This window comes from Dioscorea cayenensis, chromosome 5 (assembly GCF_009730915.1).
Source record: "Dioscorea cayenensis subsp. rotundata cultivar TDr96_F1 chromosome 5, TDr96_F1_v2_PseudoChromosome.rev07_lg8_w22 25.fasta, whole genome shotgun sequence".
In the NCBI taxonomy this organism is placed as follows: Eukaryota; Viridiplantae; Streptophyta; class Magnoliopsida; order Dioscoreales; family Dioscoreaceae; genus Dioscorea; species Dioscorea cayenensis.
The window spans coordinates 970,645-992,892 of NC_052475.1; the positions used below are offsets into that span (position 1 = coordinate 970,645).

Genomic DNA, 22,248 nt, shown 5'->3' on the forward strand with positions numbered 1-22,248 from the left:
TAATTAATTTTTTACACAATTCATCAATAATAATCATTGTAATATACACAATTTAAGAAAATAATACAAATTTTTTATCTTTTGTATGAACCATAGAATGTATGAACAATAAAAGTTATTAATTGGTATGTTCAAAGAGTATACGGGGGACTTAATTGTATTTATTTTTCAAAGAGTAAAATAATTAAAAAGACTTAAATTAAAGTAGGAGAACTTAAAAAAGCATAGTAAAATATATATATATATATATATATATAAAAAGAAATTAGAGGGATTGTGTGGAAGTATGAAAGGAACAGAGAGGGAAAAAAGTAGACAAGTTTGCAGGGACAGGCTTTTATCTCTTTGTCACTGGCTGGATTGGAGTGCGTCACTCATCATTCTCCATCATGAAAGACAATGGAACACCAACACCAAAGAGACAAACAAGGAGAAACTAAGCTCTCCACCTATTGGCCCCCCTAAAGACAGCATATCTTTGTGAGAATCTTTACCATTAATAATCTATATATACATTCTTCCAATTATATGCACCACCCAAATTAAATTTTAATACTCTTGTTGTTTTTTTTCTTCTTTATTTGTTTTTGTTGATTTTGGTGATTTTATTAAACTAACTAATTCAGTCTAGTATTCACACCACTCAAAATTTTGCTTGTAATGTCACTTTTGGATGATTTGTGAGTGACTAGACCAAAAGGATAGGTATGCTTAATAATCACATTCATCATCATGTTATCCCTGCCCCACATAAATTCAACCAAGTTACTATTGTAATTTTTTTTTTTAACTTTAGTACGTGAATTTATATTTCAAAGTCCACCAAACCTTAGGAAATCTAAAAGCTCAAATAAGAGATGACGTCACAGTTATCAAATATAGCTTTAACTTTATCTGTATATCTGCTACTGCAATGGAGGTAAGTCCTTCATAGCAACCTCGATTAGAGACTTTTAAGATTAAATTTTTGAGAGTGGCCAGAAAAGACTGATTTGATTTTTTTCAACTGTCATCTTCAGAAAGATTTGACTCTCTATACACTTTTTCTTTTTTACTTGTACCTCACCTTGTATTCTTATAGCACACCCATGCACCTCTTTTTAATATAAAATAGCTTATTCTATATCTTGTGCCCATCTTCATTTTTATATAAAGTTTAGATTGTTTAAGCAATATTTTATATTTTAATAATAGAAAATCTATATGATCAATATTTCATTGACCGTCATATTTTATTTTGCTTTAAACAATAGTCATAAAAAAAAACTAATTAAACATTTGTTTTATGTGAAACATTGAATCATTGATATTGGATCTTATAAGGAAAAGAAGTTAAGTTTGACTAATAATCTCTAATTATACCATAAGACAACATTAGGTCTAATTAAGTATGCTCCCTACTTTGAGTTAATTCCACCCTATCTTGGTACTTTGGTGGGTAGAGCAAACTTAACTATGAAGTCGCCACATTAAAGAAGCATGCTATAAAAACAAACATTTAAAGAAGGAAGCACCCAATCTTCTTTATTTTCCTCATGTTTTTTTTTCTTTTTATTGTGTATCATAATGGACCCTATTTGGCTTGGCCAATCTTGCTTCCAATTGATTTCTTTTCTTTTCTTTTCTTATTTTGTCGTTATCTACCCACTTAGATTAATTAAAAGTTTAATCACAATTTGAATATCAATTGACAAGCCTCAAAACAGAGAGGAGAGAGTGGGTGTTGTTTAGATTTTGTATTTAGTGGAGAAGGAACACAAATAAAGTGAGAGAGAGAGAGAGAGAGAGAGAGAGAGGATGAGGATGAGGATGAGGATGTGGATTACTTTGTTTAAGAGGACCAGAGCAAATGTCACTGTTGTCAAACATGCCAGCATGATAATCACATGTAGATCTTAAAATCAATTCATTCAAACTTTATCCACTACTACTTCTTTTGGTGTGTGCTCACTACCACTTTCAATCAAAGATATTTATTATCATTTGTTTGATGAATTTCTTTCTCTATATCTCTGAAATATTTGGACCTTTTTTTTTAAAGACTTCATAGTATGCCATAAAAAAAACCATTGTTTCTTGTTAGTTTTGGTTAAATCCATGTGTTTAATGCCACTAGTCTTGAGTTAAGCTTCTTTAGCATCTACTTTATGTTTCCATTTAAGCACATCTCTCTTATTTGCACAAACTCTCATGTTTTTTTTTCTCTTGTAATTTAATTTTATTTCTTAATCTAGAGAATTTGTAATCATTTTCAAACCCTGTCATAATTTTTTATACATCTCTTCCAGTGTTAGTGAAGGTTTTCCCACAGTCAAAGACACAATTAATAATTCATGATATTTCAAATTAACAAGGCGGCCATAGATAGATGGTCTTTTTAAGCAACTATTCATTTTTAATGATTTAATTTGTGCAATCCAACTTTTTTGTATTACATATCTTTTATTTTTGTACTTGTAATTGTTTTGTCTTTAATATATTTTGAGTGATTTATTTACATAAAAAAAATAAGTATTTTGTTTTGGCCATAAAACATGATATCTTGTAACAAGTTTTTTACTGAATAAAACAGTAAATTCTGAAAAAAAGTGTGATGTGTTCAATGAATTGATCATGCCTTTATGTTTAATTTTAATATTTTGATGTTATGTTACATATGTTAAATTTAAAGCTAATTGTTTGAGATGTTCTGTTAAATGAACAATTTTCGATAAAATGCATCCATTATCCCAAAGGATGAAGTCTCATTGAAAACATTAAATGTAAGAAAAGCCCAAGTTCATTTACTTTTAATTTGTGCCCACTAAGTTCATAGCCCAAAACATTCAACCACTTGCTATGGAACATTTCTATTTTCCTTCATAATCTATTTTTCCTCAAATTTATCAAATCAAGACAAAACATAAATAAAAAGTCTGCCTCAATTATTCAATCTTTTAACAATGAATTTATTCTAGCCAAAAACCTACTTGATTAGCCAACATACATACCTTGGAGAGTAGTGGAATAAAACTTCAAATCAAGAAATCCTCATATGATGCTTAGAATATAGATTTAATTAGGAAAAGAATTATTCCCTGAAAGGCCTAATTGTTAATCAACATGAAGAATCCAAATAAAGCTTGATATATTTTTGTTGCCAATCAATAGAACATCACTAATGATCTCTTAATTTAAGATTTATAAGATTATAAATGTTATCACTTTTATGTTGTTGTTGTTGTTGTTGTTGTCTGTTTGCCACATAACTGTTATTCTTTGCAAGTTTAAGTAGTGATCCTGATCAAACGAAAGATTAGAAAGGTGGAAATTGGAAAAGAGCTTTTTAGAAATGTCATGATCTTTGTCCTTGAAGTACAACAAAAAGTAATACAAACCTTTAAAAAATCTAAAGAATGTCTTCATCAAATCTTGAGTTTATGACATGGCAATACTAATGGCCATGTCACAAAAGGAACTCCACTTAGGATGATCAAATTCATTGGTTTTCTTTTTTAGGAGTTTGAAAGTTCATAATTAATCAACATGTGATCACATTAATATAATATACATTGCATGCGTTTAATGAGATAAGAAGAAGAAGACATGCAACTTTGTTGGCATATATTCCCATATTCTGGTTCATATGATGAATTGCTTAAATTTACATATAGCATCTCTCCTGTGTAGAAGTTTGTCGATCAATTGATCGATCGATAACCGAATAATCACTGCTGTGTTCTTGTCTGGAGAGCTTGGCATCAGAGAAGATAAGGTTTGGATGTTAAGGAGATCAATGGAGGGGAATATGAGAATAAATTAAAATAAAAAGGCACTGAAAAGCTGTCCGCCAAGTTATGCTACTTAGCTGTTAATTTACTAACAATATCAATTGAGAGACACTGCATGATGCATGCATGTCTCATCATTGTTATTCTCTGAATAACAAATGGGTGAAGGAAAATTAAGTTTGGTTTTCAACATATATAATATGTCCCATTTAGACCAAATTTAAGAGTTTAAATTAGAATTATTGACTATTATTGCAAGCCATACGACATTTTGCAGATTAAAAACAAGTACATTTATAAGACTTTGATGAAGGTCAAATATTTTGCTCCACATATGGTCTAGGAAATACAGTAATATATATATATATATATTAAAACCATATTAAGAATTTCTTTTTCTTACAACTAATTCTAAAAACCATCACTCAATCTACTTTCATCCCTGATGAGGAAATCAGTTTTATTTTCCTACTTCTTCTTAGTTTTATTTTCACTATTACTTGTCTTTCTCATCCATGATGAGGAAATCAGTTTCCTTCTTCTTTAGCTTATCTTGTTTGTTGTTGCCACTATGTATTTTTGTTTTTCCCTAGTTTTCTTTTTTTAATAAATTTGTGGTTTTATCCATTTTATTAAATCTACTTTCATATGATCAATTGCAAAAAAATAAAAAAGTCAAGAATAAAAAGCAAATATATATATATTTATATATATAAACCAAATTGAGATGTTCTTTTTCTTACAACTGATTCAGAAAAACATCACTCAATCTACTTTCATCTGAATTGCAAAAAAATAAAAGTCAAGAATCAAAAACAAATGGATATATATATAAATTTTGATCCTTGACATGCATGCATGGCAATTAATTATGGTGTCACAGCTAAGTACCTTTTAAAAGTCGCCATCCTTCAGCATCCAAACTTGAAAACATATATGCAACTAGAGCTAGTGCATGTTCACTTTCAGCCACAGGAATAAAATCTCAAAAAATACTTGTTGCCTCCACTGCCACATTAACTCGTCTTGTTTCTCTCTTGAAAAATCTCTCTTACATTAATTATAAATTAAATAATTAATTCAATAATTAATATTAATTCTCAATCACCACACACATTCTCCACTATATAAGAATGTATACACTTTAAGAGAAACGTCAATCAAACTCTAATTCTATAACTTTTTCTCTCTACCTTTTTCTCTTTCCTCTAGCTCAAGTATTTTTTCATGGAAGTAGAGAAAGAAAGTTGTGAAAAGGTTAATAGATTCTATTTATGGTTGTCTTGTTTCATCACCATCATGAACAAGCTCCATACAATGGTGATCATGTTGTTCAAGAAGGTGAAAAAGATCGGCGAAGACGATCCCCGGAGAATTCTTCACTCCTTCAAAGTAGGCTTAACACTCACATTGGTCTGCATCTTCTACTATGTTACTCCTCTCTTTGATGGCTTTGGTTCATCAGCTATGTGGGCTGTTCTCACTGTGGCTGTTGTCATGGAATTCACAGTTGGTATATATATATATCTATATTCATTCATTCATTCATTCATCTCAATTAATAATATTGTGACTTAATGAACGTGCTGTTGCATGACCATGCAACAATGCATGCATGCATGCATGAACAGGTGGTACGTTGTGCAAGGGTGTAAACAGAACTTTTGCAACATTACTCGCCGGAGCACTAGGGCTAGGAACTCATCATATAGCAATACTTTGCGGTGAAAAAGGCGAACCAATTCTCATCGGTATCTTCGTCTTCTTTTTCTCATCGGCGGCAACCTTTTCTAGGTTTATACCAGAGGTGAAGAAGAGATATGACTATGGAGTGACAATATTCATACTCACATTCAGCCTTGTGGCAGTCTCAAGCTATAGAGTGGAAGATATCATAGAATTCTCTCACCAAAGGCTTTCCACTATTGCACTTGGAGTTGCTCTTTGTATTAGTATTTCTATTTTTATTTTCCCTGTTTGGGCAGGAGGTGATCTTCATCACTTAACTTCCACAAACTTAGACAAGCTTGCAAACTTCTTACATGGTATGCAAATGAACCATAATCTAATTTATTTAATTAATTATCAAAGAAGTACCTATTTGAATATATGTGTGTGTGTGTATATATATATATAACTTTTTTATTTTATTTTTTATTTTATTTTTTTTTAAGGGATGAGGGACAAGTACTTTGGGGAAGACTTGGTGGATAGGTCCTATTTCCAGAGTTACAAGAGTGTTCTCAATTCTAAGGCTACAGAAGAGGTTCTGGTAAGCAATGTCATTAACCAGTCTATTTATTTATTTATTATTAAAAAAAAGGAATTATTTCATGATGTGCAATTTTTGGAAAATTGAAGGTTAATTTGGCAAAATGGGAACCGGGACATAGCGGATTCGGGTTTTGGCACCCGTGGAAACAGTACCTTGTTATCGGAGCTTCGATAAGACACTGCGCATGTTTAATGGATTCCTTGGCGACCTTCATAACAACGCTTGATAAATCCGCACCTCTTATCGGATCCAACCCGAGACCCAAACCCGACTCGGAGGAACTCTATGGTAAGATCCGATCCGCTTGCGCTGACATGAGCTCAGAAACCGCTAAGGCGTTATCGGATCTGGCTAATGATATTAAAGCAAGGTCGGCTCCAGCCACGGCTCGGCTCCATGTGGCTGCGGCTGAAGAAGCCGCCGAAAGGATGAAGATGGCTTTATCTAACGGCGCAGAAGGTGGAATCGTACACGTGGCGACCATCGGGTCATTGGTTGGGGAGATCACAAAGAGTGCCAAAGAGATTGTTGGATCCGTTGAAGAATTGGCTCAGCTTGCTGGCTTTAAGAGCCATGAAGCTGTTAACAGAACCATGGTGAAGCCGTTAGCCGATGGGGAGAGCCAACACACAACCATCACTGTGAATGAATGAATAATAATAATTATTATTATAATAATAATTATAATTATTAATTATTATTATTATTATTATTACCTCAAAACTTATATTGATTTCTTATGTTTATTATGGTTTTTTTTAATCTTTAATGTTTATTTGTATCTCATGTTTTCTTTATCAAGAAAATACCAAAGTAAAATTTTGAATAATTTAACTCAAATTCATGTATATAATATTTTTTTCGTCTTTTTTGTTGTTCTTATGTCGTGCTTTTTACTTTTTGGTACAAAAGTTTTTTTTTTAAATGTGATAAATATAATTAGTCATAGACTTAAATATGGACCAGAATTAAGTTTGTGGACAATGTTCTATTTGTTTGACTAAAGTTAAAAAAAAATCTTTGAGTACGTGAGACTTAATAATAGCTACTTGATTTTGACTTTTATTATTGCTTTTAAATCAATTTTAAATTAATTAAATATTTTTATTTTAGAGAAAAGAATTAAGATAAAGAATTTTGGTGCACGGAAAAAAATAAATTATGAATTATGTACTAATAATAAGACAAAATAAGGTAGTTGCTGGGATAACAGTTGTGGATGGAAATCTTATGAAAAAAAATGAAATAAGAATAATATATAAATATAATAAAATAATATATTTTCAAAATAGCCATAAATAAACTTTTGAAATTATCGTCTGAAAATCATCAAATTTGTATTATACAACACTATTCAATTGGTAGATACTAATATTTGTATAAATATAAGATATTTGTTAATACCAATATTATCAGGTTATAATTATTTCTGAACTGATCAAATATATCTAAAATATTAATTAAACTTATTCTAACAAACATATATGTATTTTCTTTTTATTAAACATGTATTTATGTGCGTCTCTATATATATATTTACATTTTTTTAATTAAATATAGACAAATTACGAGTCAGAGGTATATGCACAAGAGTAAAATTAATTCCTCAACACACATGTACCTCACCTTAAGTGTATTAAGTTTCAAACCCGTCACCTCAGCAGAGATGAACTTCTTACGCTGGGGATCTTGTGCCAATAGATTAATAAGTCATTAATTAGTATATATATATATATATATATATATATATATTCAATTAAATACAATTGAAACTTATATTAGTTTAGATACTAAAAATAATTTGCATAATATGTGAAATTTCAAAATGTTTTATGGTCTCAAGAATTAAACAATTTAATTTGAGAGTAAATGTCCCAAATTATATCAGAAAATTACATTAGTGCATAGTGCATGGATAATATAATTTGTATTAATATTATTTTTCTCTCTTTTTTTTCTTTAATATTTGAATTTTATTCATTTTTATTAAAAAAAGTAGAAATAAAAGTTTAACAAGCTACCTCATGATTGATGTATAATATATATTTTTTATTTTTTAAATAAATGTACAAATTATCCCTCTCAATTAATAATTAATATTGTGAGAGGAAATCGATCACTCAACTACTCATTTGGTAATGAAAAAAGTTACAATTATTCAGATGTGAAGGTGGTCCCATGATTATATCATGTTTTTAATATGCAAAAATAAGATTCTAATATATTTTTTTTATTGGTACGTATGTTGGGCTACTCATTTTTCCACAAATTCATTTGGTTCATTTGTTTGATTGAGATATTACTTCATTTATTTATCTCAAATTCATTTTGTTCATATTGTCTGATTGAGATATTTCTTCATTTATTTATTTATTTATTTATTCTGATAAAACAAATAGAGTACGTTCAAAATGCTTGAGGTCTGCTAATTAATTCTAGACTGATGATATCATAATGATCTTTATTTTCATTTTATGAATTTTTTGACTTTCTTTTATATATATTTCAAAATAATATAAAAAATATATTGTTCTCTTCTAACTTTATAAAACTGATAACATAATATGTAATTCTAAATTATTGGCTGCGAAGTAGACCATAACCAATTCCAAAAGATCGATAATCATTTTTTTTTTCAATCATAATATACAAGTAACTTAAATTATAAAGCATAAATGAAATAGCAACACAATCAGTTTAGTTAATAATAATTAAAAATAATAATTAGTTTAATTAACTTCACACATCTACTTTTTTGTAGTGTACTACCAAAAATATATATAGTTATTATACAACCAAAAAATTATGTACATAATTTCACTTACATATCCGTCGTTATTTTTTATTTTTATTTTTTAATAAATATGAATAAGTTATGTGTTAAAGATAAATATATACTATATGAGCCTACCTATATGAGCTGTGATTTGAATCCACCTTCTCAGCAAGACAAATGTTTCATGCATGTTGTTAATAGACTAAACTGGTGTTAGTGTTTGCTCTAGATACTTCTTCCACTATTTCATGTGTTTTTTTTAAATATATATAAATATTTCATGTGTTTTTGATCAGCCATTCAACTTTGAAACTTCTTTGTTAAGTACTAGTGAACTTTTGGTACATCTGCCTAGTCAAAAGAGGGAATAAGCAGATGGCTATTTGTTTGTGTGTATATATATATTTATATTTTATATAAATCTTGTGAGAAATGTGAGTTTAGCTGGTGGTCTTAGTGTTAGAACTTAGAACATGGGAAGACAAAAATTGTACAAATTAGTACTTAATTTGTTAGTATATATAAATAAATAAAAATAAAATAAAATAAAAATAGAGATAGAGAGAAAGAATGCTGAAGTTTTAGTCTTGAATAAGTTGACATGGATGGTAGTGTTATTCCATGTCCTAGTCACATTTAACATGCAACAACTGAAATGACAAAAGGAAGCTTGAAGGAAGTTACATATTGACTTTTCTTACCTTATTTAACTTATTTAATTATTTAAAAAAAGGGGGGAAACATTAGAAGAATGCATGGATTTCTTTGGGTTGATTTTTGTTTGCATTCATTACTTGAAAATTATTACCTTCATTATGTGTGTATATTTTTCCACGAAGGAACTCTGACACTAACTAGTACATTGTTTTCCTAGTGTCAACCGTTATATATATATATATATATATATATATATATATATATATATATATATCAACATCTTATGAGTGAAGGTTGAATATTTAATAATAAATAGGTTGAAATATTAGTAAAGATGAATTATTAAAAAAAAAATGAATAAACGATGTTTATTGAAATAAAAACAATACAACGTTTTCAAAAAATAAAAAATAAAAACAATACAAATAGCAAAGAGAGTACGAAAAGATTCTTAAGAAAACAAAGACAAGTAAGAAAAAGATAACACATGCCATCAGTAATGAAAGAAATGTGTCAAAAATTAAAATAAAGATGACAATTCATGTTGTTTGACAATTTATTATCTGATAATTAACTGTGATGCATGCATTTCATGTCACATTCAATTAGCAACCTCCATATCACCTCGATAATTTTTTTTTAAAAAAAATTATCATACAAATACAGTTGAAAAACTGTACTCATCGATGAAAAAACCACAGAGTATAAAAAAAAGCATCACACTATTAAATATGATGATAACTTTGCAATATCACAACAACACGAGGTTGCGTAAAAATGGACAATACTTGCTAATAAATACAATGACAAGCAATTCTTCAATAATATAGTTTTTTTTTAAATATTATCATACAAATACAATTAGAAAACTGTACTAATCGGTGAAAAAACCACATAGCAAAAAAGAAAAGCAATAAACTATCAAACAAAATGATAACTTTGTATTATTACAACAAGAAGAAGTTGCATAAGAATAGACAATGCTTGCTAATAACTATAATGACAAGTAATTCCTCAATAATAATTTTTTAAAATATATTTTCGTACAAATACAATAGGAAAATTATACTAGTCGATAAAAAAAACCACAGAGCATAAAGAAAAACAAGACAACGATAACTTTGCTATGTCACAATGACAAGAAGTTGCATAAAAGTGGAAAATACTTGCTAATAAGTACAACAACAAACAATTTCTATGGCCAGAATTATTTGTCACTTTTGATTGATTAAAGCTGCTTATGGTAAGTCAAAAGTGCGAAATGGAAGAAATAGCCAGACACAAGCGGAAAATAAAAATTAAGTTTAGAGTCTAACATGAGAGGACGAAAGGTTCATTACTCCATCTTATGTTGTCATTAGTGCATTGTTGATGTGCATATGAGAAATAGCTTAACTTGCATGAAGGAATGAAAGAATGAAAGCCAAGAAGAATAGCTCAATTGCATATAAATTTTTTACAACAATTAACATATATATATATATGCAAGAGAAAATTTTCTGAGGGTACATGAAAACGATAGTTTATAAAAGTGTTTTACTTTTTCTAAAAAAAGAAAAAAAAAAAAAGGTGATGTTTCCAGTTACCAACATTAGTTTATAAAAGTGTTTTACTTTGCCAAAAAAAGGGGAAAAAAAGTGATGCTTCCAGGTAACAACTTCACCGCCAAAATATGTTTAGCAACCTACAATTAATGAAACTTGAAAAACATGGTCATCATGAAGTACAAGACTGTTTAATTTCATACAATTAACTTTTTACAAGCATTCTTGAAACGTGATAGAAATCAGTAAAGGCAATATGCACAATTTTATGACTAGAAAGGTTGATATGTTGCTGTCTAAAATTCACTATCAAAGAGGCCATTGAAAACCATGCAACTTTACAGAAAATTCTTCAGAACAGTTGGAAATTTCTGAAGTAAAAACCTTTCACTGCTGTGAGATAACAAAAGTGCCCTGCATACAAAATTTGCCGGTAGAGAAGGCCAAGTATTTTCTTGATGTTTTGAGGAATATATTTGCAGATGTATTGATGTCGCAAATGCAAAGGACGGATTCATCTCGAATGAATTCTATACCACAAGCAAAGAATCTCGAGCACTGGCTGACGATATCTTTATGCATCATCCTGACTCTAAGACAAAAAAAAACATCTAACTGTGTGGATAAGGCTCGAATGCTACCAGCCATATATAGGATTCTGAACCTGAGGTGGCAAAAGACGCAAATCCAGACTATGTTGTCGATTATAATCTCTTGTTCCTGGAATTGCTCCTGTGCATAATCTTAGGAATTCATTCCCGGTGAAGCAGTAATGAGCAAAAGCCAGCCCGCCATCTATGACATCTGACAATCCAGGTGTGGATGCTGATTTTTTCATCTTTCTCACATTGCTGAGATCGGTGGATTCACCATTGTTATTAAAGAGTACCTCGTTGAGCTCAGAAGTTTGTAGAAATCTCTGAGTTGCAGCTTCCCATGATAAAGTATATCTTTGCTCTGGTGTGAGAGGTTGAGGCTCATTGGCCAATGCCTCTTTCATTCTCGCAACAAAATCCTCTGATGTTTTGTAAGTCAAGCAGTTGGGGAATGCCCTGAAGAAATCATTTGATGGGTGGTCAGCACAGACAACAAACTTTCCCATAGCAAGAGCTTCAGCTGTTGCAGTGCAAAGGACATCACTAACGCTTGGATTTACAAAAACTTTGTACCTGAAAATTAAACAAGAATAACAACAGAAATATACTAATTAATTAACAAGCAGCAGGAAGAGATTCTCTATTGATAGATTGGGGTTTCTAAAAACACACCCATGAAGTGAGTCATCTGCATGATCCCTCCCTCTAAGAAAGTTGAGATTTAGATCCAACTTTCTAGCAGTAGATTGGATTTCCCGCGAGTCTTCACCATTACCATAAACATCCAATTTGAAGCCTTGAAGATCATTCTTGTGCTTCGATAAAAGATCAATCAATTCTGAGTACCCTTTCGCCCAGACCATCTTCCCCAAAAAATATGCCCCTTTGGAGAATGCCTGCTGTCCACGCTCTCTCTCAGCTGCAATATTCTCTCCAATTTTTAGGAATTTGGGGTTGACACCATGAACATTGCAAATGACTGACTTAGGAAGATCCTGAGTTGCTGAAGACAGACGAAGTACCTGTGTAATGACCAATATTGATTAGTCAAATCAAGAAGATCTCCCATTCCAGGAGGGAAGACCAATAAGATCAAGTATGAACATCAGAGGTAGCAGGTAATGCTTGCATTTGCAACCAAATCATTAGACAATGTTGTAACTTCACAAAGAGATTCCAACGAATCAGATGGCAATATGAGTAATCTAATTGACTTGGAGATACCTTATGGCAGTATGCTCTTGTTACCAAGTTATTAATGTGCTTGACAAGAAAAGCTTGAAATGCCCCAAATCTTTCCCTCTTGATGTACTCCAAGTAATTTGTGTGGACAACTCCAATAACATGATTAAATTTGTCAGTCCATCGAACACCATGATGATACCAGTTTAGATGTTCTGGCTCTTCCAGGATTGCAATATCAGCTTCATGGGGAGAAATGAATCGAGTGGTGTCCCCAGCAGGTATTATGCTCCGTCTTTCCTTCGCGAACTAGAACCAATAAAAAATTCACAAGTTAACTATAGCAAAATTTTTAAAATCAGCATAAACAAAATAATGCCAGACAACTACCTTTCCTGGATAGAAAGAGATCTTGAAATCAGCTTTAAAGCCAACCCTTTCTTCCACCCAGTTCCTGATGTAAGCTTCCTGTTCTTCTGGAGAGCTAAAAGTAAGGCTGTTTGGATAGACCAGTTCTTGGTCTGACTTGCAGAGCCAAGGTACAACTAAAGTCACATTTTGCTTTGCAGACTTCGCCAGATATGCAGCTCTAAAAAGGGGATTTACAGCAGTTCCAGTCATCCAAGGAAGACTTGCAGTAGTGACTATTGCAACATGACGCTTTGAATCGTCTGCATCACGCTTGACAAAATCAGTCCAATAGCTACCTTCATAGTGATGCCCTGTGCTGTGGAGCACACTGGCTATTCTGCAATCAAGTTCATCATGGATGTTGTCGTTTCCCAGCAAAGGCATGTCTCGTGTAGAAAGAGAATGAGACGTAAGCTGATCCTTCCTTCTGCTGCACAATGACTCCACTATTTTGTCACAGACATCTACAACAAAAAACATTCCCTAACATAAGAATACTATCCAATGTTAGAATGAAACAAAATCAATACTATAGATCTCCCAAGAAACCTGTATTGCAATTATTGAACCACAGGTTCCATTGTTGGGCGCTAGCTTCAACAGTGATTCCAAAAAGTTCAAATGCCAATGCATCAATCCAACACTTCCAACAAATACATATTTTTCACCTTAGATATTCCATTAGATACTTCTAAGTCAAAAAGAAATAATTTGACAAAAAACCAGCTGGGGCAACTACGCTTTGAGTTAGTTTAGCTAGTTAAATCATTCAACTCATGTTAATTGAAATAATCCTATCTGAGATCGCCGATGAGAATAACAAGAAGGTGACTCTGCCTGTAACCAGCTACCAAATGTTCAAACCTCTAGAAAACAGTAATTTAACACCATATTTGGTCCATTTCATGTAAAGAACTGAGATTCTCTTAGTATAGATCACCAAATAGTTGGTGCTCATAGTAAAACAACTATTCTTGTAACCCTTTATACGAATGGACTACATTTCACATACAAGAGTAATTGACTACCTCTTTTCAAGCCAAGTTGATCAAAAAGGGGAGTAGATTGCCTGATCAGATATGCTAACAGCTCAGAAACATCCAATGGTGGTATACTCTGCATCAAATATGAGGGATAATCACCTAAACCATGCATGAATTATTAAGCTTGTAAGAGGATAAGCAATCCCCAATTAATTAAATGTAAAAGGAGTTGCATGCAATACTAATCTGTACAAACCTGTGATTCTTCAGGCTCCTTGTAAATTGATTTCTGCAAAAATAGGGCAATATAACATTAGAGGATAATCGCAATTGAATCATAACTGTTCCTAGTTATAGGAGGCTGAAATCAAATCAATCATAGCAGAAGTCTATTTTAAGTACCATTTCTTCACAAAATGCAAACAAAAAGTTAGATATAGTGTTTTACACATACCATAATGTAGTATTACTTAAAATTGCCTTTTTGATTGCAAATAAACCAATTTCATGCTCACCATGCTAATTTCTACAGGCATATATATGCATTTAAAAGAAATATAAACATCCAAAATTGGGTCAGCTCCAGCTTTTGAAGGTGCTTAACCATGTTCGAGAATTCAAGAATCCCATTCAGTAAATCTCAACTTAAGAAACATACCAGAGTGCAAGGAAACTATCAAAGTCAAAAGCACAAGACCACCAAAGCCATCCATCCACCGTAAATGATACGTACACTGACATGAGGCTTTGGTGGCAGGCACAAAATTTTCAATTTTCACACAAACTAAGATAAGTGGCATTCACTCTTTAATCAAAATTTCATGCATAAGAAGTTATCAAAATTTGGAGCAAAGGAAATCAAAGATAGAGTAATCACCAGGTTCAATTTCATTTTCTCAATGAAATCACTGCCCTTAAACCCTCCGAAAATCTCAATCGATTGGCTCTTCTTCTCAAACTCCTTCAGCCTCATCTTCAAGATCCTAATCGGCTCCCATTCCTTCCCTTCTTCACGCTCCCCCTCCCTCTCCCTCCACTTCACTCTCCTACCCTTGCGACGCAGCCCATCCCTCCCAAAATCCCACAAGCCCCAACTCTCATCCACCTCCGAAACGATTGCATCCCTAATCCCAGACAAATCAATACGGATCTCCGGTCTAGGGCTCCACTTCTCGAGAACCTTGCGGCTAAAATCAGGCGAGGATTGTGCAAGACGAAACTCAGAGATCTTGGGCTGAATTCGCTTAACGAAATTGAGCTCGGGCAGGGAGGCGTCAGCCGAGGAGGAAGAGAAGGGTGAAGCGGAGTTGAGGAAATTCTCAAGCTCCTTGTCAGCAAGGCTCTTGAATGATCGAGCGCGCGCACGCATAAGCTGAAGGTCCGCTCCAGCAGAGTCCCGAACCTCTCGCCAGCCACGCGATAGGAACGACAGTGCCTTCTCCGCCGTCTCCGACGCCGGTGGCCGTGGCTCCATACCAAGATTGATCATCACCGGCGTGGAGAACTAGGGTTAGGGTTCTTTGCCTCCGAATTGATATTCGATAACGAGAGAGACAGAGAAAGCGAAGATGACGAGAGGGATTTGAGGACGAGATCAAGGGATCCACTCAGATGAGAAATCGCGGGAGTGACGTGGCAATTTGCTTACGTGTCATTGGGCCACTTGTCGTCCTCCCATGCTGTCGTCCTCCCATGCTGTGGGCCCCGTAGAGTTTTCTAGCAGCAAGTGAATTTTATTTATTTATTTTTTTTTAAGTGTTTTCAATAGCGTGTTTGAATGGGATGCGGTGGCAGGAGCAAAGCCATAAGCTTAAAATCAATTTATTAACTAAATTTTATCAATATATATATAATATAGACTGAAGTTAAATAAGGAATAAGATGACGTGGAAACTGTTATTACCGACCGTGGAAAACATACGCTTGCAAGTAGGACTGCAATCGAGCCTAGCTTTGTTATGCTCAAATTTGGCTAGATACTATTTGAACCGAGCTCGAGCTCGAGCCTATTTTGAGCTTCCTTTGTAAAGTTCGAGCTTGGTTAGTTAAGAAAATACCGAGCTCGAGCTCGATTTGGGTAGCTACAGTATATTCTGGTACAGTGTAATACAATCACAATATAAATGCTACAATAATTTTAGTCAATTTAAAATAACTATCATACTAATTTTTAAAAAATATTTAAGTTGCTATAGAATCTATGGCACAGTACTGAGCTTCTCACGAGCCCTAACGAACCGAGCTGTTTAAGGCTCGAGCTCGGCTCGATTATCTACTCGAGCTTGAAAATCGAGCTTGAAAATTGAGCTTGAGCTCGGTTCATTTGGTTAATAAACGAGCTTTTTTCGAGCCGAGTCTTGAGCAGCTCGCAAACAGCTTGGTTTATTTGCAGCCCTACTTGCAAGACATTCTCTTCCTCACTTCAGCAGTGTAGAAAGTCAATGGCATAATTTCCCAGATCTAAGCAAATTTTTTTTACAAATGTGATATGTCTCGCCTTATAATAAAAATTGTCAAAAGAACATACAAGTTATTACAATGACTTAATGACCCTTTATAAATTTACATGTGAGACAAATTAATATACGAGATAATGATGGCATGCCCATGCACTGAAAATGATATATCATGAATGCAACCACACAATAATAAATTCTCATGTCTTATAGCTCTGAAAGGGTGCCAAATACGACTCCTTTTATAAGAGACTCAGTAAGTAATGGATGAACAATACTACTGCAATATTTTTATAATATATATACAACATTTGCATAATATTAGACAGTACCATAACACAGAGGACTCAACCCTGTATTATTTATCCATCATTTGAATGGCTTACCACCATACTATCTAATGGTTTTATCGTGCAACAATTTTCTCTAAGGAATTACCAAAATATTATATATTAATATATATATAAATAAATCAGTGTTCAGTTTCCAGAAGAAGCTGGTTGATAGTGGTTGTCATAGCATCAAGTGAGAGTTCCATCTCATTGAGGGGGGAGCCACAAGAATTGTCATTTCTGAGTTCTTCCAACCATGTTTCATCCTCTTTATAACCTCTAATTTGTGATATTGGATTCATGTTCCTGGTTACTTGGTTTTCAAGGACCACCAGTGTCTCATACACTAAGAACCACATCTTCTCTATGCTTCTTATTTTCCAGAACTGCATCTAAAGAAAAGAAAAAGAGCTTAAAAATCATATACACGAACTCAAAAAGTATCAGGCAAGCAATACTATATTTATGCAACAATTTTATGACTCTTGCGTTGCATCTAGATGGAATTTAAAATGTGATATTGATGAAGGGATTAGATTACTGCATCATTATTTCAAGTTTAAAGCTGCATTTTGTAGTTCAGCATGAGTTGGATGTGATTCATGTATTCTCTTTGATTGCTTTGCTGTAAGATTGAAATGTAAAGGGTCAAAACATAAAACATGCATAGTAGCAAGGATGAGACTATTGGTATAATTCCCGGAAGATCGGTATTCATTGAAGGGTGCTCCCAAACAAAAACTTTGTGGATAGCTCATCAAAACAAACCTCATGTTGTTACCAAATTGATATATTTCTCGTAGAGCATGAGTTTGAGAACCAAAATAAGGAACATACGAACATATAATGATCTTGAGCTAAGGACTGGACAGAAAATGAAGTGATCTTGCAGCATTTACTTCAAAGGAACGGTTCAGTAAGTTTTTCTTCCAAATGTATTCACATCTTACAGTTCATGCAATATTTTACCGTGTAATAAAGGAATCGTCTACTACTTTATCATTGGAATGTACTATGTTTGCCATTAACATGTTGACTCATAAAGTGAAATGCGTTTTCAGGCAAATGTGGTTCGTTAGTGTTTTGTTGGAAGTACAGAGGAGACAATTGTGACAATAGATGCTACTTCAGGACCAGAACGAACATATCGATGAAAAGAAACGCATGAAAATACTTGGCTAATGTCCTATGATTTAACCTCTATTTATGCTCTGCCATGTGATGAAAAATATAGTACCATATTATTCTAAAATTGAAAGATAACTATGTTTATTGGTAAGAATTACTCCATGCAGCATATTGGAATCTAGATGTGGATCATATTCAGAACTTTGAACCATATAATGAAGTGCAAAAATGTCTTAAGATGCCACAAGAAGGTAAACTAGTTCTAGAAGTATACGAACAAATACTTTTGCGCTTTCCATAATAGAGAACTAGAAAAATTTTTTCTTCAACCACACACCTGACTTGTAAAGCAAGAAGATCACATTTTATTTTTTTAGAGGAATTCAACCAATAACTCACAATATCAAGAGAAAATGGACAATAAATGAAGCAATGATTGAAGCAGGACAATGGCCATAGCAACTTGTTGTTCAACTTTTCAGACATTGTAGCTAAAACATGTGCTTCACCAACTGAAAAAGAAAGAAGGATAAAGAGTTTCTGCAAAGAGAGAATACATGAAGAATCCCAATGGAAAGAAAGAAAGAAATAAAAATCCTACTTTTAGCAAAGGTAAGTCACACTTCTTAAGTTTTGCTTTCTCTTTAGTTTATTTGAGTTCCCAAGAGCCTAACAATATAATGAGAAGAAATTGAATCAAGATATAAATAACAATTTAGGGCATAACCAATGTCTAGCCTGATCCACTTGCCTTTGCAAATATAGTTGTGTCGCGATCAAGCAGATACACAAGAATTATTCCATCACGAACCACCTTCGGCCTTTTCAACAAGTCATCATGCATTTCAAAGCCTTGGAAAGCACTACTCTTTTGGTAAGATCTTTAATCAACTTAATGATTCTATTTTATATATTTCATATGAACTAAAACAGTGATTTTGCACATTATTTCAATTAGAGATGACCAACTCATCAACCACCAAATCAATTATCACACAGAAAAGCAACATCAAATTAAGATTATGATTGTTAGGAAAAAGAAAAGTGGCGGTTTTCTTTCATCTATCTATAAATATCTAATTCTCACCAACAATAAACAAGATGGGAGCACAATCAAGGTCAGTGGATGCTAAAGAAATCACCAAAGCTTTCTCTTTGCACCAAGAACCTATATGTATTATTAATTGGGACAGGATTACAGAAGCATATAAGGGATCAAAAATCAAGATTGAAAACACAATCAAGGTAAATGGAAGCAAAAGAAATCTCTAATTTCTCAAGGAGGATGAACAAACCAATCAAATTGCTTAGCAACACAACATCTGAAGCACAATCAAGGTCAGTAGATGCAAAAGAACGTATATGGATTTCATTGATACAGGATCATAGAGTATATGTCAACGGGTGACTCAAAGTCCAAGCATGAAAAGAGGAAGAGTGAGTTGCAAGTAAAGAACTCTGTTTCTTTACTTGTAACTCTCTCCCATTAATTGGTCAGCATTGGTTGAAAAGGAACTGTCCTATAAGACAGTACCTAGTTTTATCTTTATCATGTTTTTGTGTGCTGAAAAGTTATTTTGTGTTTTACTAAGTTAGCATGCTACCATGCAATTGGTCCATGCATGCATCGTGTTGCGAGAAAGCCATTATGGCAGCTTTGTGTTGTAGTGTTTAAAACCTCTCATAGAAGAGATGAATGTTGACTAAGAGAAATTAAAAAAAAAAAAAACTTGATCATTTGACTCTCTTCCTGTTGTTTTTAGTTGTCTCCTCTATTTTACAAGCTTGCATTAACAGTGGTATCAGAGCCAAGACATATCTAATGCTAAGTAAAAATCCCAACCATCAATTTTGCTCCCCACCATTGGCCCCTTCCCTATCCTTTGCAGCAGCAGCCATTAATTCATCAAAATTCTCCGTCTTCCCCAGCAATATCTCAATCTTAGCTTTTTGGATAGGCCGACCCCTCGACTCATCCTTCATATCGACAGTTGAGGTCATTATCTTCTTCTATACAGCAAGCCCATTGTTCTTCAAGATCTCAGCTATAGTCACAACAGTTGCAATAGCCATCCCAAGCGCAGATAGTTCCACTTCGTCGTGCTGCTGCATATACCTCTTGGCGAGATTAACGTAGAAGAAGAGGGGCTTCTTGGTGTTGGAGACCTGGATCCTGTTTTTCTTGTGAGAATCACTCACGCTGAGATTGTTCACACCTTCGGTGATCTCCTCCATGAATTGAAAACCCTAACCCTAACCCTAACCCTAATTCAAACGGTCGCCGCAGAGTTGCCTTCATTCCTGTCTTTGAGTCAACTATAGTGCAAGCATCATCAGCAAATAATACAGAATAATATGTTTCCCTTGAATGTTGCAAGTGTTGGCAGCTTAAACATAGCTGAAGCAGTACAAAAAACCTCAAGATTGTGGCACTTGCGCTATGGACATCTCCATTATAGAGGCTTAAAGCATTTGGCTCGGGGATAGTTTGGTTGAGGGATTGCCCAGCAGTTGAAGAGAATGATCGATAGTGTAGAGTGTGTAGTCGCAAAAACAAGCAAGAAGGCCGTTTGACACTGGGAAAGCTTCTCGAGCGATCGAAAACCTCCAACTAGTGCATATGGATCTTTTGCGGACCTATGCAAAAGCTGAATCCTTAGGGAGGTAGTAGGTATTTCTTTTTACTCGTTGATGATCGAAGCCGTTATTGCTTTGGGTTTATTGCATCAAAAAAACAAATCGATGTCTTCGATACCTTTAAGAAGTATGGGAGTATAGTTGAAAAAGCAATCCGGATGTTTCATCAAGGCTCTACGTTCTGCCAGAGGTGGAGAATTTCTGAATAAAGAGTTTTCTGCATACTGTGATGAGTATGGAATCAAGAGGGAGTTCTCGGCCCTGTATACACCTCAACAGAATGGTGTTGTGGAGCGGAAGAATCGCACCACAATGGAAATGGCTCGCAGTTTGTTGAAAAGCAAGAAACTTCCCTCCTCTTTCTGGGCAGAGGCTGTTGTCACAGCCATATACCTCATCAACATCTCTCCAACAAGTGCAGTGACTAACATGACACCGTATGAAGCCTTTCACGGGGTGAAACCGTCAGTAACACACCTGAACATCTTTGGGAGTATTGCTTTCTCACTGGTTCCTAAACATCATCTGCATAAACTTGATGATCGAACTGAGAAATGTATCTTAGTGGGGTATTGTACATACTCTAAGGCTTACAAACTTTACAATCCAATAACCCACAAAACAATCATAAGTCGGGATGTGGTGTTTCATGAAGAAGATTGTTGGAAATGGGAGGAGGACTCGACTAGTCCTGCCGGTGCACTCTTTGACTCTGGGAGCAGCTCAAGTGTTCCAAAAGCCTACAATCCTTCAATTATTTCTGAAGCTTCTCAAGTTGATCATCATTCAAACCAAGATCATATCTCAAATAGCAGGGACTCAACAGAGAACACCCCAAACAATGAAGAAGAAACCGACATCTTACCAGTTGTAACAACAGATGGGTCGCTAAGTCGCAAGGTAAGGTCTTTGAATGAAATTTATGAAAGATGTGCATTACTTCTAAACGTTGCAGATCCCACAACCTATGAAGAAGCTGTCAAGTCTACAGTTTGGAGAAAGGCAATGGAAGAGGAGATTGAATCTATCAACAAGAACAACACTTGGGAGTTGGTTGAGTATCCGGCTGGGAAGAAGGTGATAGGTTTAAAATGGGTCTATAAGACCAAACTGGATTCAGATGGAAATGTTCAAAGATTCAAGGCGCGTTTGGTCGCAAAGGGATATACACAACAACCAGGAGTGGATTTTGAAGAAGCATTTGCACCCGTGGCACGAATGGAGACGGTGAGGGTGATGTTTGCACTCGCAGCGCAGTTGAGCTGGCCTGTATACCATTTTGATGTCAAGTCAGCGTTCTTGAATGGTGTTATCCAAGAAGAGGTCTATGTTGAGCAGCCGATTGGGTATGAGATGAAGGGCAGTGAAAGCAAGGTGTTTAAACTTCACAAGGCTCTATACGGTTTACGACAAGCACCGAGGGCATGGTATGCAAGAATTGATGAATATCTCTTGCACAAAGGCTTTGCGAGGAGTGTGAATGAGCACACACTGTATAAAA

The 22,248-nt window shown here is 33.9% G+C and overlaps 2 protein-coding genes and 1 pseudogene across 2 annotated transcripts; 1 reads left to right on the forward strand and 2 right to left on the reverse strand.

The window, feature by feature from the left end:
* Positions 1–4,969: 4,969 nt before the first annotated feature.
* On the forward strand, positions 4,970–6,719 carry LOC120262275 (aluminum-activated malate transporter 1-like). The gene is made up of 4 exons (XM_039270365.1): positions 4,970–5,283; positions 5,402–5,815; positions 5,945–6,042; positions 6,132–6,719. The coding sequence occupies exons 1-4, from the start codon at positions 4,998–5,000 to the stop codon at positions 6,696–6,698; spliced, it is 1,365 nt and encodes a 454-aa protein (XP_039126299.1). The 5' UTR covers positions 4,970–4,997; the 3' UTR covers positions 6,699–6,719.
* A 4,455-nt stretch (positions 6,720–11,174) lies between these two features.
* LOC120261156 (digalactosyldiacylglycerol synthase 1, chloroplastic-like) lies at positions 11,175–15,746 on the reverse strand. Its single transcript, XM_039268902.1, is given in 8 exon segments — positions 11,175–11,715; positions 11,717–12,191; positions 12,291–12,640; positions 12,843–13,109; positions 13,191–13,675; positions 14,240–14,327; positions 14,451–14,483; positions 15,072–15,746. Coding segments are annotated over 8 exon segments (2,616 nt in total). The 5' UTR covers positions 15,684–15,746; the 3' UTR covers positions 11,175–11,409.
* A 4,180-nt stretch (positions 15,747–19,926) lies between these two features.
* On the reverse strand, positions 19,927–20,367 carry LOC120261302 (annotated as a pseudogene).
* Positions 20,368–22,248: the final 1,881 nt, after the last annotated feature.

Coding starts and splice junctions, on each gene's coding strand:
- LOC120262275 (XM_039270365.1), top strand. CDS start 4,998: ATGGAAGTAGAGAAAGAAAGTTGTGAAAAGGTTAATAGATTCTATTTA. Junction 5,284..5,401: donor TGTCATGGAATTCACAGTTG/GTATATATATAT, acceptor ATGCATGAACAG/GTGGTACGTTGTGCAAGGGT. Junction 5,816..5,944: donor GCTTGCAAACTTCTTACATG/GTATGCAAATGA, acceptor TTTTTTTTTAAG/GGATGAGGGACAAGTACTTT.